Genomic DNA, 17,676 nt, shown 5'->3' on the forward strand with positions numbered 1-17,676 from the left:
TTATTTTTAAATGATACCAACGAACCTGCCGCCACCACTTCCACTGGAAGCTCATTCCACACCGCTACCACTCTCTGAGTAAAGAAGTTCCCCCTCATGTTACCCCTAAACTTCTGTCCCTTAATTGTGAAGTCATGTCCTCTTGTTTGAATCTTCCCTATTCTCAAAGGGAAAAGCTTGATCACATCAACTCTGTCTATCCCTCTCATCATTTTAAAGACCTCTATCAAGTCCCCCCTTAACCTTCTGTGCTCCAGAGAATAAAGACCTAACTTATTCAACCTATCTCTGTAACTTAGTTGTTGAAACCCAGGCAATATTCTAGTAAATCTCCTCTTAACTCTCTCTATTTTGTTGACATCCTTCCTATAATTGGGCGACCAAAATTGTACACCATACTCCAGATTTGGTCTCACCAATGAAGTCTCACCAATTAAGATTAGACTTTTAATTATATAGAAGGCAAGGCAACTTTAATTAGGCTAGGCAACTTTAATTAGGCAAGGTAACTTTAATTAGGCAAGGCAACTTTAATTAGGCAAGGCAACTTTAATTAGGCAAGGCAACTTTATTTATGCAAGGCAACTTTAATTAGGCAGGGCAACTTTAATTAGGCCACACAGCTTTAGCATTTCCAGACCAAAGTCAACACAGCTTTAGCATTTCCAAACCAAAGGCAACACAGCTTTAGCATTTCCAAACCAAAGGCAATACAGCTTTAGCATTTCCAAACCAAAGGCAACACAGCTTTAGCATTTCCAAACCAAAGGCAACACAGCTTTAGCATTTCCAAACCAAAGGCAACACTCAGACTGAGAGAAGTGACCCTCTCACTCCCCCATCTTGCAGAGACTGACTGAGACACTCAACACTTACGGTCTTTATAGTCCTTCCGGAAGAGGTGTGACCTTCAGGAGAGAGAATCTAAACATTTTTTAAACACTAATAACTCTTTTATTTTCATCGATGTGAAAAATCCTCTTATCCTGCGCAGCGGAGGCGGACTCTGAGTGAGATGGCCAAAAATCACAGCCGTAAGTGGCAGCGTTTTTTCTAAAATCAATATACAGAACAACATGAAGTGGTCAAGTTCAGACTTTTAGTAATATAGATATTAATATTCTACGTGAAAAAAAATCATCAGCCCAATAATACATCATTATTTGATGGGATAGGAATATATTGATTGAGAAAGTTCTCCTGAATACACTTTAGAAATTCTTCCCTTTCCTTTTTTATGTTCGGAATTCTTTTTATCATTGTTCGATGGTTCCTAGGCTACTCTGTAATATGACCATTTTTGTCAATTCTACCAGCTGGCAGCTTGCAAAACAGTCCAGTTAAGAAATCTGTACAGTTTATCTAACAATTCAGCTAAAGCAGGTAAACTAGCAGTCCTTAAAAGTACTGAGCCTCCCACAAAAATGAAAGAGTGGAAAGCATTTATGAGCTTCAGCGGTAGGCAGTTAATGGAACATGGAAAGAGAGAATACAACTTTTGCAGAGGAGGTAGGAGAGAAATGGAAAGGGCAAAATAGAATATCTCTGATAAGATGAGGATAGTGTTGCTGTGGGGGTAAACTGTAGATGGTACTTATCTCCAAGGCAACCCTGGCATACGCTAGCAGCAAGCATATTCACTTTGTACTATGCATCCACCCCTCACCCTTCCCTCCAATCTTCTCTACAATTTTAAAATAACTATTTTTTATTTGTTTCATAATTCTGTTATAGTATCTTTCCTGAAATCTCTATACTTAACTAAAACTCTCATCTTGTCCTCTTCCAGTTTGCGTTGTTTTTACATTTGCGCGAAAAACAGTACCCGATAGCGCTATGATTTTTCGCCATCTTACTCACCGTTTTCATGTGCTGCAAGTGCACCAAGTTTTGTTCCGATGTCAATTGGATTAAAGAAACTACCAAGGCTTTTATATGCACATTAAAAACAAGAGAGTAACCAGGGAGAAGGAAGGATTGTTCAAGGATAAAGGCGGGTGCTTGGAACACACTTCCAGGAGTGCTCATGGAAGCAGAAACACTAGTGGCATTTAAGAGGCTTTTAGCTAGGTGCACGGATACGTAGGGAGAAGACAGATATGGATCATGTGCTGGCAGAGAGGAATTTGTTCAATTTGGGTTCATGCTCAGCACGGACATTGTAGGCTGAAGGGCCTGTTTCTGTGCTGTGCTATACCGTTCCATGTTCTATTCTCTGCATGAGTGGAGGAATACAATTAGTTTTACAATGTCGGACTCCTCCTTTTGTAATACTGTAACCACCAATTTAAACCAGTAAAGCTTTCCAATTTGTCCCCACCAAGGGACAGTCAATTCAGCCTAAAAGCTGTTTGTGTTGCTAAACAATGAAAGATGGTGGGTGAAATGATGCAAACCCTCGCATTTAGTCTTCCAAATAATGTACACTATGTACAGACCGATAAATGTGCATCAATCAGATAGCTTGCTCTTAGCAGCAATACAGTGTTATCTCTGTGTAGTTTAACATTTGTAGTAACATTTAGTAATAAATTTAGTAATAAATGTGTAGTAACATTTAGCTTAACTCAGTATGTTATAACTATAACCAGTTACCTTTAAATTTTATCTGCCTGTAATTATGTGGGTGGGATTTATATGTAGGCTGAGGCGTGTTTGCGACTGGGATTCTCGCGCAGACTACCAAGGAGTTTAGTTTGAAGAAGGATGGAGGAGAGGTCATAGCTATCGACCATGCACAATTAACCTACAAACCTGTTTGTCTTTGGAGTGTGGGAGGAAATCGAAGATCTTGGAGAAAACCCACACGGTCACAGGGAGAACATACAGACAGCATCCATAGTCGTGATCGAACCTGAGTCTCTGGTGCTGTAAGTGCTGTTAGGCAGCAACTCTACTGCTGCACCACCATGCCACCCCTAATGATGTTAGGTCCTACAAACATCAGTGGATACCTGTTGTATAGAGGTGCTGTTTGAGGAAAAATGCGTTGGTCCATGCACCATTAAAATATTCTTCTCTTACTCTCCACCTGAGCAGGCACAGCGGGCCATGGTTCAATGGCATGGAAATCCAGAAAGGAACACAAATAGAATCAGAGATAAAAGTTGTGTTTCAGGGATTGGATGAAGATTTATAATAGATGTGATGACAGAGGCACTAAATTTTACTATGTCTTGGTGTTATTAATGAAGGGTGTCAGCAATATTGATACATGAAATCATGATGTGCTTGCGCTTGGACTTGGAAAGGGAAAGGAAATAAATTTCTGATACTTGTACAGGAAAATTACTTCAATTATATGCAATGGAGCCATTAGAGCGTGTTGCAGTCAGAGGCCATCCAGCTAACAGTGGATACAACATAATCCAGTTTAAATTAATTATATAAAGAGACCAGAAAATGTCAAGCGCTAATGTGAATGATTTAAGTACAGAGTCATCAAAGGCAAACTGGGAAAAGAGTAATGCAAGGCCAAGTAAAGTAGAGCAGTGGAGGCCACTCAGGGGAAATAATGTTCGGACTGATTCCTTTGTAAGGCAAACGTAATGCAATCAGTACCGAAGCATCTGGATAACCAGAAGCAAAGTTAATAATAGAAAAAGGAGGCTCATGACAAAAATCTGTGTGAAGGTTCAGAAAACCAAAGAAAAATTGTTGTACATACAAGACAGAATTAAAAAAAATTAATGAAGGTGAGAAAGCAAGTTTATGAGAAAAGATTAGCAGACATCATTAATCTGAACGCTTAAATATTCGTGTGGAATATATAACTAGGCAAGCTATAGGTGGTGCAGCTGGTAGAGCTGCCACCTCACAGCTCAACAGGTTGGGGTTTGATCCTGGCTGGGGCAGCCAGTGTGGCATTTGCATATTCTCCCGGTGACCATGTGGGCTTCCTTTGGGTGCCCCTGTTTCCTCCCACATTCCAAACAACGTGTGGGTTTGTAGGTTAATCGGCTTCTGTAAATTGGTTCTAGTGTGTAAGGAGTGGATGAGAAAGGGGGATAACAGAGAAGTAGTGTGAGCAGGTGATCAATGGTCAGTGTAGGCTCGGTGGGATGAAAGGCTTGTTTCCACGCTGTGTCTGTAAATCAGAAAATAATATGGCCAATGACAGAGCAAATGGGAAATTCTGGCTTAAGTTTAAGTGTTTGAATCAGTAAAATCTATATTACAAAAAGTCTGATCTTGATCACTTCCTGTTGTTCTGTATATTGGTTTTAGAAAAAACGCTGCCACTTACAACTTTGATTTTGGCCATCTTATTCAGTCCCCCTCCGATGAGCAGTACAAGAGGATTTTTCCCATCGATGAAAAATAAGAGTTATTAGTGTTTAAAAAATGTTGAGATTCTCTCTCCTGAAGGCCACGCCCCTTCCGGAGGGACCAAAAAACCCGGAAGTGTTGAGTGCCTCAGTCAGTCTCTGCACGATGGGGGAGCAAGAGGGTCACGTCTCTCAGTCTGAGCCGTGAATAACATAGAACACATGGCTACTAAACTGTGAGTGTGGTTTTACTGACATTGAGTGTCCTTAATGTGGTTTGAAAATGAAAATGTGGTTGGTTTGAAAAAGCACGGCAAATGGTTGGTGGTGGTTGGTTTGAAATAAAGCACGGCTTTATGAAACTGCATTTGAATTTGGTGGCCTTGCACCCTGCATGAAATGGTATGAAACTGCATTTGAATTTGGTGGCCTTGCACCCTGCTTGAAATGGTATGAAACTGCACTTGAATTTGGTGGCCTTGCACCCTGCTTGAAGTGGCATGAAACTGCACTTGAATTTGGTGGCCTTGCACCCTGCTTGAAATGGTAGGAAAATGCATTTGAATTTCGTGGCCTTGCACCCTGCTTGAAATGGAATTTCAAGGAAAAGCCGTGAGTCAACTGTCAGCCCACCAGCCATGAGTGAGCTGCCAGTACATCAGGCTTGAGGGACGGAGCTGCCACCCCAAGAATCCATTTGGCCCACAATATCCATACCAGCCCTCTGGAAACCAGTCCCTTCAGTCCACAACACCTATACTAGCGCTCCGGAAAGACTCCCCCCCCCCCCTTAAAAAAGGTAACCAATGTTGAATTGATGTTTAATGGTTGGCCAAAGAGCCTTTTTCTATGCTGCTTCTCTCAATGATACCATGACTTAAACTTAGAAACAGCATCACCATAATCATTTAATCCTCATTGACAAATAATTTAGTTAGCATCACTGTTGAGAGAGCAGCTGAGTGGAGGTGCAGGGCAGTAGATTTAAAAAGCAGTTGTTAACGAGACTCTAGTTTCGTTTCACTAGTGAGAGAGCAGATACAATAGTGCCATTTAAGAGATTTTGAGATATGCAGGGAAGGGAGGGATATGGATCATGTGCTGGCGGAGGAGATTAGTTTGTCTTGGCATTCAGCTCTGGTTGTAAAATTACCTTTATTGCGACTCACCGTTCTTCCCTACCCTGACCTGGTCGATTATCCACACAGTAAAGAAGAGGGCTCTGGAGAAATGCATTATATTTCTCAAAACTTCCAGTAATATGCCAAAAGTGTATGGTCCCATAGATGGCAATCAAAGTCCATGCCAGATAAGGACTTATTGGCCTGTCCCACTTAGGCGATTTTTCAGCAGACTGCCGGCGACTGTCAAGTTGCCGGCAGTGGCCTGAAAAACCGGCAACTGGAATGGCGACTCTTAGAGTGGAACATACACAAACACATCACTTCCTTCACCAGCCCGTTATGCAGGTGGGGGACAGGGCAAGCGGGGGGAGCGCTGTCTAAAAAATTCACACGGTGCAAAGCCAAGGTGATACAGACACACACCGCGATGAACAGGAATGTTGGCGCTGTAATTAAGACGGCTAAAGCACAGTGTACGGTAAGTCCTTTAAAATAGGGGGGGAGAGAAGGAGGGAGAAGGAGTGGACAATTTTTAAGAAGCCAGAGGTACACAGTTGTGAAACTCGGCAGACATTGAACATTACTGGTCGGTTATTCTTGGTTCTGAAAACTACTGCTTTTTTTCCCCAATGAGCCAATGAAATTAACCGGTCAGCACTGGCTACAACCTACGAGAACCTCTGAGAACCTTCGACCTCCTGGCAACCCATTAGGAGCACCTGACGACCCACCTGCGGCACGAGAATTCTCCATGGCGGCTTCACTCTAGTCGCCGCTAATTTTTCAACATGTTGAAAAATTTGCGGCGACCATAATGAGACCGTGACTAGTTCCCAGAATGTGGGAACTCCTCACAACCATGAAGGCGACTCTCCGGCAGGCAACTACCCACGAACATGTAGCGACTGCATAGTCTCCTGCATTCGCTTAAAAAGTCGCCTAAGTGGGACAGACCAATTAGTGTAAGGTAGACACAAAATGCTGGAGTAACTCAGCAGGACAGGCAACATCTTTGGAGAGAAGAAATGGGTGACGTTTCAGGTCGAGGCCCTTCTTCAGACTCCTTCTTCTGACAATTAAAGGACTTAGTGTAGTCTGGGAAAGGGAGGTGATGTAAAGACATGGAATAATGTGGAACTTTTCTAGATGTCAATGGTGATGTCGATAGCTAAGCTTCAGAAAGACAATGAGCAGCAGTTCACAAATAATATTTGCTGAGATCCAGATCCACATCCAATTCTCCATATTAATTATAAATAATAATTACTTGTTAGCATCATTTGGTAACTCGGTCCTAATGTTATTGTGCCCAATTCAGGGGAACCTGCCCCATCATCTGAAAACCAGTGATATCAACTCGATGCATGGGAGATGTTTTCAGGCAGCACCTCTGGAGAGAAGGAATGGGTGACGGGATGACATTTCCAAAATTCTGCTGTGTCTTTGTGTTACTCCAGCACTGTGTGCTCACTTTTTATCAACCAGCATCTGCCCTTTCTTGTGTAAGACATTATTTGTGTGGGCAGACACTTTGGTAGTGATTGCCCACCAGTCTCAAAAGCCGCTGTGTCTCCCTGTCCCTGGGATAACAGGGGGCGATCAAACAGCACAATACCCCCCTCCCCCTCCGTGCCAAACGAAAAGCAACGATCCCAAGGCTTTAGCGTCAGAAACAGCGGGCAGGCGACAATCACCCGCCATAACGCGAGAGAGATCATGCACTGTTGTAGGTCTCCTTTGCACGTCAGTGTTTCTGTCTTTCTCCATCTCATTGTTGGCCCTGTCTGTCGCCACCCCCACCCCCACCCCTCTGCTTTCCGGCCATGTGTGTGACCCCTTCCCTCCCCTCTCCAGCTCCCCGCCCATTGCACCGGGCACGGGGGCTTTGCACCGTCTTCATGTTGGCGATGCCAGCAGGTCAGTGCCAGTCGCCCCGGGGCAGATGCTCGGGGGCTCTCACCCAGAGTGGCCCCGGACCGGGTGGGGGGGTGGGGGATGGGAGTCAGCGGGCACGCCGGCTCTGCCACACCATGGGCCGCCGCCAACCAAGTCACCCGCCCACGTACACACGCTCGGTAGAACAGGAGCTGAGACTGGGAACTGTACCGCTCTTGCCTCCTCCCTCTGCAACTGCAAACAACCCCACTCTCCTGCTCACCTAACCCGCCCATCCATTCTCTCTGGATATTGAAGGCGCTTCTGGTCTGCAGTGTGCAATAGTCACCAAAATACACTGCATCTTTAGAAAGGAAAAATACAAAACATGTCAATCCCACTGGATAGGCCTTAGTCATGGTGCTGTACAACACGGAAACAGGTCCTTCGGCCCAGCTTGGCCGTGCCGTCCAAGTTGGCGTCTTGGGGTAGTCCTATTTGCCTGCATGTGGCCCATAGCCCTCTAAACCCTTCCCATCATTTATCTGTCGTTAATAACCTCAAGAAAATATTAAGTCTACGTGTGCCTGCTTCAGTTTCCTGGGTCCAACTCAGAGAGAGGTCTCTCCCCTTTCCAGGGTTAATCGCTCGACTGTTTATAATGCTCTCTGCATTATGAAGTCCTCGAAAGTGAACCCCATGGGCAATCACCACCAAAGTGTCTGCCCACACAGTCAGTACACCTCTCGTACACTTGTCTCCCGTACTGTCACCCCAAACCCCCCCCTCCCCCACTCCCCTCCCCCCCCCACCTTTCCCTCCCAACTCCAGTCCCGTCCCAACCCCCTGGGAAACTGAAGGGAGCGACAATCAACTGCCACGGATACAAATAATGCCATACACTAGAAAGGGCAAATGCTGGTTGACAAAAAGTGAACACACAGTGCTGGAGTAACACAAAGACGCAGCAGAATTTTGGAAATGTCATCCCGTCACCCATACCTTCTCTCCAGCTGCCTCTCCCGCTGAGTTAAAGAGTGCCCACGGTAGACTCACGAGTCACTACGGTAAACTCACGGGCTACTACATTCTTCCAACGAGTTTAAAAGTTAAAAAATTTTACTTCAAGAGTAAAGTTGACTCGTGGAAATCTTTCATCATGTTGAAAGATTTTCACGAGTTAACAAGTTTCCCGAGTACCTGCCATTAGCGTTACGAGTTCCGACGTTCCCGCTACGTTAATTCTACGCGATTACCATGAGTTTGATTTGTTTTAAACTCGGGATCACTCGTGGGTGGACTCGCACCGTGAGACAGGGGTTTAAATCTCTTTCCACAATCCTCGCATGATCTCAAGGTTTTGATAGTTTGTCACTACATCTCCATTACCACTTTCTTGCATCTTATTCTGCTCTGTCAGAAATTTAAGGAATTCCACCTAGCATTTGATAACCTACTTTAATGCACATTGAACTCGACATTGTGTTCCACAATTTCACATCCTGATTGCTACACTGATTTTTTTTCCAGGCAGCAGGAACTAAGATCCCATATTTTTCCCTGCTCTATTTCCATTGTTTTACACCCTACAAATCCGAGCCATTTGTCATTTAATCATTCATGACTTTAGTTTTAATATTTCCTCAGCTTCCTCATTATCTATTATTTTACTTTTTCTTTACTTCTCGAACTTCTGCAAGTTAATCTTATAAAATGTCAAAAAGCTGAAACGTTGACTCTTTCTCCATAGATGCTATTAGGCTGTGGGTCGAGGGGCTTTATTCCAGTGTTTCGTGACCCAAGTCACAGAACTACATGAAATGTTCACATATTGTGTAAAAAAATTATATAAATCACCCGAAACTTGTCATGAACAAGACTTGCACATTTTTTTAAAATTAGAGAAAAAACAGAAACATTTCGTGTATTTTTAGTCTAATCAAAGCACGTTTAACATTGAGTTGTCAGTCAGTTGGCCAATCACGCACTTTGTTTCAGGCTAGCACACATCATGGCTGAGAGGGCTTCACTGATGCCTGTTTTACTGGAGATTCCGATGAAGGTTCTTTGTCGTGGAAACTTGCAGCAGGGTAATTAAATTTAGTGAGAAAAGCATTAAGAAGTCTGAAAAATGTGTAGCTAAGTGGATAGAAGTGGAAGAAAGTCATGAAAGCAAAGTCGCTGCTGAGATGCTGCAACACAAAGTTGTGAAACTTTGTGAATCAACTCAAACTGAAAGGTAAGATCTAAAGTCTGAATTTATGAAAATTAATCTGTATGGACTTTAATTAATTTAATTGCACCCTTTATAATGTGAAAAAATGAGATTTGGAGGCTGTACATTCACTCATTCATTCACTCATTCATTCATTCACTCATTCATTCCTTCATTCACTCACTCACTCATTCATTCCTTCCTTCCTTCCTTCCTTCCTTCATTCCTTCACTCACTCACTCACTCACTCACTCACTCACTCACTCACTCACTCACTCACTCACTCACTCACTCACTCACTCACTCACTCACTCACTCACTCATTCACCCATCCACTTATTCATTCATTCATGAAGTTGAGGGCCTAAACTATATGTATCAATAACAAGGTAAATTAAACACTTTCACTAATGCCAGCTTGAGAGTAATAAGTCTAAATCATCTAATCTCGGAGCTGCCTGCGATAACTTACCGGGAAAAGGTGCTGCGATCGCGGGGCCTATGTATTTAACATAGTGAAGCCGCGGTCTCAATTAAAAAGCTGCCGATTCACGAACGCGGAGCCGCGGATCTTCTCCGCGGGCGTGGGGGTGGTATACATAGTGCCGTCCGTAGCGGCAGTTTCCAGGAAAACGGATGAATATATCTATCTGGAATATATATAGGTATAATAATATATTATATTATATTATTATACCTATATTACTATCTGGAATATATATAAGTATAATAATATATTATTATACCTATATTACTATCTTGGTTCTTGGTTTCTTGGTCCTCCAAAATATTCCAAATGGAATTTAAACTGGAGGTGGTGGAGGGAGGACTTAAGCCAGAAAGGGTTATTGGGAAGAAAGAGCTACTTTAAATTTAGTTGCATCTGGTTGGGTAACTATAGTAGGGTGGAGATTATTCCATATTATTATATTATTATTATTATATTATACATATATTATATTATTATACCTATATTACTATCTGGAATGTATATAGGTATAATAATATATAATATAATATTATTATACCTAAATATAATATTATTATACCTATATTACTATCTGGAATATATATAGGTATAATAATATATTATATTATTATACCTATATTACTATCTGGAATATATATAGGTATAATGATATATAGTTTAAATGGACTGCAACACGGTAATAGGCTGCCCATTGTGTAATATGGGCATTGGCCACTAGATGGCGTTTACTTTCCCGATCTCATTTTCTAATTAGTTTAATTAATTAATGTGCAACTTTCGGCAATGACGAGTTATGACATCCTTCTCAATTATATTTCATCTAATTCTGTGGAAAATTACATGTAGTTTGGTGACTTGGGTCACGAAAACTGATTTCTAGACACATTTTTGATGCTCGGCCCACAGCCTATATCTGATCTGTTGATTATTTCCACAATTCTTGCTGTTATTTTGATAAACTATTCATGCTGTCTAAAGTAAATCTACAGGTTATTTGAAAATTAGCATATTTTTGCTTTGTCTTTTACAAAAACTGAGGAAAGATCTCATTTTCCACTTGCCTTAGAATGATATTCCTGTTCCAGTCTGGAATCTGATGCTGCTACCTGCTTGTACTTGTTCATTTTCATTTTCATTTGGCGAGTTCTTTCTTCCACATCCACTGCACCTATGGAAAAAGATCCAATGTAAACAGTCAACGCGGAATCGGCAGTTATCCCTTTGCTCCTTCATTAGCCTTGGCAAATGTAAGAAAAGTAATACCATGTTTGAGATGAAAATTGATTTGGAATGGGACAAGACTCTGGGGCAGAAATTCATCCTCAATAGCACACCCTAAATGCATTGTTCTGAAATGTATTTCTGAAATTCATCTATCATTTAAATTAAATTCCAAAAACAAAAAAGCTGTTTTTATTATTACATCTTTCATGGGTTTTGGAAACTAATTTCCATCTTTCAAATCTATTTGGCTCGGAAAGATTTTCCTTCGAACCAAAAGTAAATTCCCATAGTATTTCCTTCGCTCCATAGATGCTGCTGCACCCGCTGAGTTTCCCCAGCAATTTTGTGTACCTCCCATAGTTAATACTGGATTGTGAGCTGGATATTGGTATAACAATTACTCTGTCTCTCTAAAAACATGAATCTCTTAAATTCTGGAAAAATAATGGGGGGGGGGGGGGGGGTGAGACAGGACGATGACAACAACGCAACAACTCAAAAGCTAACATTGCCGTGCCAGGACTGTACTGGGATAATTACTCCTTCCTGTCTATCCACAGCACTCCCAGAGACCAATTAAGCAATCAGGACTGTAACCACAATTCAAGCTCCTACCCTGTCTACGTAGCAGGACTCAGTGTCATCTTACACGGAAATTAACATAACTTTGCTTTAAGTGTTTCTCAATGGGGAGATATCCATTGCTAAGGCTGAAATCAGTAGAGTGCCAAAGCTTCATGGAACGTTTCTCCATCAACTCACTGCCTGCTTGCAAACAACAATTAATCTATTTTGAATTGAATGCCAATTGAAAATATAACTTCAGCTTAATTTTAATTCAAAAATATACTTTATTCATCAACAAAAACCAACAAGTGCTGGAGTAACTCAATGGTCAGGCAGCATCTCTGGAGGACATGGATAGGATAGGTGACATGGATGGTGCAGATGACACCACCATAGTGGGCCGGAAATTGAATGATGACGGCACAGAGTACATATTAGAGATTGAGAGCCTTGTAACTTGGTGCCAGGCCAACTATCTCTCCCTCAATATCAGCAAGACAAAGGAGATAGTGATTGACTTCAGGATGCAAAGCAGTCAGTACACACCCCAGTCTACATTGATGGCACTGAAGGATAGATGGTCAAAAGCTTCATGTTCCTAAGAATAAATATTACCAGCAATTTGTCTTGGACTAGCCACATCAAAGCAATGGCCAAGAAAACACAGCAATGCCTCTACTTCCTTTGAAGGCTTAGGAAGTTCGGCAAGTCCCAACAAACCTCACCAACTTCGAAGATGCCTTGTAGAAAGAATTTTATCGAAATGCACCATGATCTATTTTGAGAACAGCTCCATCCAAGATCACAAGTAATGGCAGAGTTGTAGCCCAAGCCATCATACAAACCATCCTCCCTTCCATTGACTCCATCTACACTTCAGCAAGGCCACCAGTATAATCAAGGACCAGTTTCACCCCCATCACTCCCTCTTCTCCTCTCTCCCATGAGGAAGGAGGTATAGAAGTTTAAAATCGCATACCTCCAGATTCAGGAACAGTTTCTTCCCAGCTGTTATTAGTTTCTACTCATTAGCTAGAGTGCGGTCCTGACCTCCTTTTGCCTCATTGAAGATCTTCGAACTATCTTTAATCAGACATCCATGTTGCATCTTTGCACTAATATATTGTGCCCTTTATCCTTTATCTGTACACTGCGAACAGCTTGATGGTATTTATATGTAGTCTTTTCTTGCCTGGATAGCACACAATCAAAAGCTTTTCACTGTACCTCAGTACATGTGACAATAGTAAACTAAACAAAAACATTTTGGGTCAGGACCCTTCTTCAAACTTCAGGTTGAATTACAAAGCAAGAGTCAAGATACATTTATTTGTCACATGTACCAATTGGTACAGTGAAATGTGTGGTCACCATACAGCCATATGAATAAAAAAGAGCCCGAATTACAGAACGCGAATTACTCCAGCACTTTGTGTTTTTTGTTCAAGTTTACAGCTCGTTGCTCGTATCTACTTTATTGATCAGCTTCTTTTACTGTTGTTGCAATCATATATTCATCTGGTTTTTTTTAAAGAAAGATTGGAATCTTGCCAGTCCCACCGTCTGCACTCCTACATCAAGCTATTGGCACAGTAGAGAGGTGATGGGCAGAAGAATAAATGTGACCTCTCATTTCAAAATGTTTCTTTGCTTCAGAAAAGGTAACAGATGTAAGCTCCAATCTAATTTTCTGTTCCACCTTGACAGCATCCAATTTCTTCTCTAAGCAATATGCCGAATCTATAACCCTGTGTCAGCGGCATAACATTTTAAAGAGCTTTGCTAAATGCACATGCAGAATCAGTGTTGAATTAAGTGCTATATATAAATGTATAATCATTGATCCAAGCTGTCGCCAGGTAAACTTTTCAAAGAAACCCATTAAAAGCAAGCTATCTTTCTCACCATTGCTTGGCAACACAAAACAAAGTTACTGCTGCAATGAATTCTAACTGGCTCACCATGCTAAACCAAGAGCATTAACCTTAAGGGATGGCATTTATCATTGAGGTGCAATAATCAACACAGAATATGTTGTATGATTCTACCTGGTATGTCCTGTTCTATAGGTGTACAGTAGAGAGCTTATTGACTGCTTGCATCACGGCCTGGTTCGGCAACTTGAAAGCTCAGTAGCGAAGAAGACAGCAAAAAGCTGTGAACCTCCCCACCATCGAAGGGATTTAATAGAATTGCTGCCTCAAAAAGGCAGCAAGCATAATCAGAGGCCCATACCACCCCGGCCACACATTCATTTCATCCCTGCCATCGGGAAGAAGGTGCAGGAGCCAGAAAACTGTAACTTCTAGGTTCAGGACCAGCTTCTTCGCAAGAGCCATTCGGCTATTAAACACCACAACCTCAAATCAGGGCCAGCCTTAAGCCGATTTGACCGATTGCTCCCAATTGGGCCCCGCGCCTAATGGGGGCCCCGCACTAATGTTCCGTATTTCGTACGGAAATACGAATTCTCTTTGTTAAATAAAGATTTTTTTTAAATTCGCCATCCGGATTTTTTTTAAACGAACATGTATAACAACCGCTGCACGGCCATCAGACACAAACAATTTGTTAACTCGTACTGTTAGCACTTCTTAACATGAAGTAGTTAACAAGTTGTTATACAATGTCATCAATCTACATCCATCCACATTCCTCAGTAAATGTTATTGTGTTTTGAACAAGTATTAATGACGCCGTGTTCCTTTGAATAAAATTCACGCGGCGTCAATAATACTTGTTTAAAACACAATTACATTTACTGAAGAATGTAGATCGATGACACATTGAGACTTTCTTTAAACTCACCATCACGAGTGACGGGGCCCTGAACTGCGAGATGGGGCTTCTCCCTGGTGTGCAGGTTAGTCATTCACCTACCGACCCACGTTGTGTCTCTCTGTGTTTTGCTCTCTCTCTCCCTCCCTCTCTCTCTCTCTCCCGCTCCCCATCTCGTCTCTCTCTAGCTCTCCCACTCCCTCTCTATCACCCTGTCGCCTCAGCATTCCCGGAATCATTGACGTTTAGCGGTAGACAAAAATGCTGGAGAAACCCAGCGGGTGAGGCAGCCGCCTGGCCCGCTGAGTTCCTCCAGCACTCTGTGTTTTTTGTTTGGCTCTGAAGTTGAAGGTGGCTCAGCGGGACGGGCAGCGGCTCTGGGGAGAGGGTTGCGTTTCTGGTCGAGACCCTTCTTCAGAGAATCACAAGTACTCTCACCGACGAGAGTTCAATTCAGTCTGAAGAAGGGTCTTCTCTCCAGAGTCGCTGCGCTGCCTGTCCTGCTGAGTTACTCCAGCTTTATGTCTATCTTCAATTTCAGAGAAATACAATTTCTCACGGGGGGCTTATAACATCTCTAAACCACTCTGGGACCCTCTGAACACCTCTAAACCCCATCTAAACCCCCCTATTCCCCTCTATGACACTTCTAAACCCATCTGAAGCCCTCTAAACATCTCTAAACCGTTTAAACCCCTCTAAACTAGGAGGCTGCAAGGTGACTTGGATAGGCTGGGTGAGTGGGCATGGCAGATGCAGTATAATGTGGATAAATGTGAGGTTACCCGCTTAGGTGGCTAAAACAGGAAAGTAGACTATTATCTGAATGGTGGCTGATTAGGAAAAAGGGAGATGCAACGAGACCTGGGTGTCATGGTACACCAGTCATTGAAAGTAGGCACACAGGTGCAGCAGGCCGTGAAGAAAGCGAATGGTATGTTAACATTCATAGCAAAAGGATTTGAGTACAGGAGCAGGGAGGTTCTACTGCAGTTGTACAGGGTCTTGGTGAGACCACACCTGGAGTATTGCCTACAGTTTTGGGCTCCTAATCTGAGGAAGGATATTCTTGCCATAGAGGGAGTACAGAGAAGGTTCACCAGACTGATTCCTGGGATGTCAGGACTTTCATATGAAGAAAGACTGGATAGACTCGGCTTGTACTCGCTAAAATTTAGAAGATTGAGGGGGGATCTTATAGAAACGCACAAAATTCTTAAGGGGTTGGACAGGCTAGATGCAGGAAGATTGTTCCCGATGTTGAGGAAGTCCAGAACAAGGGGTCACAGTTTAAGGATAAAGGGGAAATCTTTTAGGACTGAGATGAGAAAAACATTTTTTACAGAGAGTGGTGAAACTCTGGAATTCTCTGTCACAGAATGTAGTTGAGGCCAGTTTGTTGGCTATATTTAAGAGGGAGTTAGATGTGGCCCTTGTGGCTAATGGAATCAGGGGGTATGGAGAGAAAGCAGGTACAGGATACTGAGTTGAATGATCAGCCATGATCATATTGAATGGCTGTGCAAGCTCAAAGGGCCGAATGGCCTACTCCTGCACCTTGTTTCTATGTTTCTATGACTGCGTCCAACTGCTGTCTGGTTCGTTGATCGGTTTGCTAGATATGAACTGTTTTGGGAGAGAAAAATGCTCACGGCAGACCAAACGTGTTAAACAGAAATTGGTCAGATATTGAGCTTTACACCAAAGATCCTATAGCGGATCTTTGCTTTACACAGTGAGAAATCATGTGAGATAATCACTGAATTTAATTTTAAATGAATGTACCTGCATGTTATACTGTTTAGTTTGGAGATACAACCAGATAGTCCACTGAGTTCGCACCGACCAGCGATTACTGTTTTCCTATTTGACAATTTTATTTGGCGGCCAACCAATCGCTGTCTCTAAAGGGGTTGCATCCAATCACCAACCAGCTTGCCATAAAATTCCCGTCCAATCAACAAATAGGTCTCCTCCCGTCCAATCAGCCGCTGTCTCCAAGGTCATTGTGTCCAATCACATAATGCAGTTTAATGGTATTTAGCTGCTACGGTAAAGGTTGGAAGCCAGCGGAGCTACTGACAGTCAAATGGGAGGGAGCAGGAGAGATTCACAGTGTATAATCCATAGCACCTAGTGTACAATTTCATAATATATACTAAATAACTGGGCTGACAGACCTTGGCTGGGAATCTGGGGTTCACCAAAATTGTTCCCAATTGGGCCCCACACCCCCTAAGGCCGGCCCTGCCTCAAATAAGCTCTGAACTACATAGACTATGATTGTTGTTATTGCACTATTATTGTTTTTTTTTGTATGTATGTATGTATGTATATGTGTGTTTGTGTTTTGTAAACTGACTATTTTTTATGTTGGTTTCAAATGTGTTCCTTTGGAATGTGAAAATCGTTATAATCAAAAACCCAGGGAAACTTTACATGTAGATGAGCAAGAAAAGGTGACATTATAGGGATATGGATTCAGTAATTGAATTCAATAGACTTAAGGCCATTCTTTAGCTGGATGGATTCCAACATTTTGTGACCATGTAAGAATTAAATTCAAATTCCTCGACTTCGACTGGGCAGAAATGGAGATTTATGATTCGGGAACCCAGATATGGTGTAGTTGAGATGAAGGGAGAGATAATCATGCCAAAATCCTGCACACTTTACAATGCTCCTTTACATTCTAGTGGAGGCAGCACTTGAATGCATTTTCTGATTGCCACTTCCCATGCCAAAAGGAAAGGGTCACATATTTTGTCTAGAATTCTGCCCATTATGCATCAGCTGATGGCAAAGCTCATTTTTACTCATTCACTCAATTGTGGAGTCTTTCAGTTGAGGAACAATCCTTTTGAAACTCTCTGAAGATTCCCAGCTATAAAATGTCTGCACTTGCACTGGGACTGGAGAAGACTGGAGAAAAATGATAATAATTGATCCTGGAAGAATTTATTTCATGTTTTATTGTTGGTCCAGAAGCCCAGTGTGGGACATCTGGTAATATGGATGTTCCAATGAAGTAGAGGAATGAAATTACTAATAAGAATGTGTAGACATATGGCACGTAGCTTAATTATACAAATGATGCAGTTTGAAATAAGCGTGAAAAAAACCCTTCATTCTGAC

At 42.2% G+C, this 17,676-nt stretch overlaps 1 protein-coding gene across 8 annotated transcripts in view; it reads right to left on the reverse strand.

The window, feature by feature from the left end:
• Positions 1-17,676, reverse strand: part of rims2 (regulating synaptic membrane exocytosis 2) — a 922,071-nt gene that overhangs the window by 199,584 nt on the left and 704,811 nt on the right. For all 8 annotated transcript variants that reach the window (XM_033018897.1, XM_033018898.1, XM_033018899.1 and 5 more), the window contains one exon: positions 11,034-11,140. In XM_033018897.1, coding sequence (XP_032874788.1) covers positions 11,034-11,140 — 107 coding nt within the window. The remainder of the gene's footprint in view (positions 1-11,033; positions 11,141-17,676) is intronic.

The sequence above is a fragment of the Amblyraja radiata genome, chromosome 4, assembly GCF_010909765.2.
Source record: "Amblyraja radiata isolate CabotCenter1 chromosome 4, sAmbRad1.1.pri, whole genome shotgun sequence".
In the NCBI taxonomy this organism is placed as follows: Eukaryota; Metazoa; Chordata; class Chondrichthyes; order Rajiformes; family Rajidae; genus Amblyraja; species Amblyraja radiata.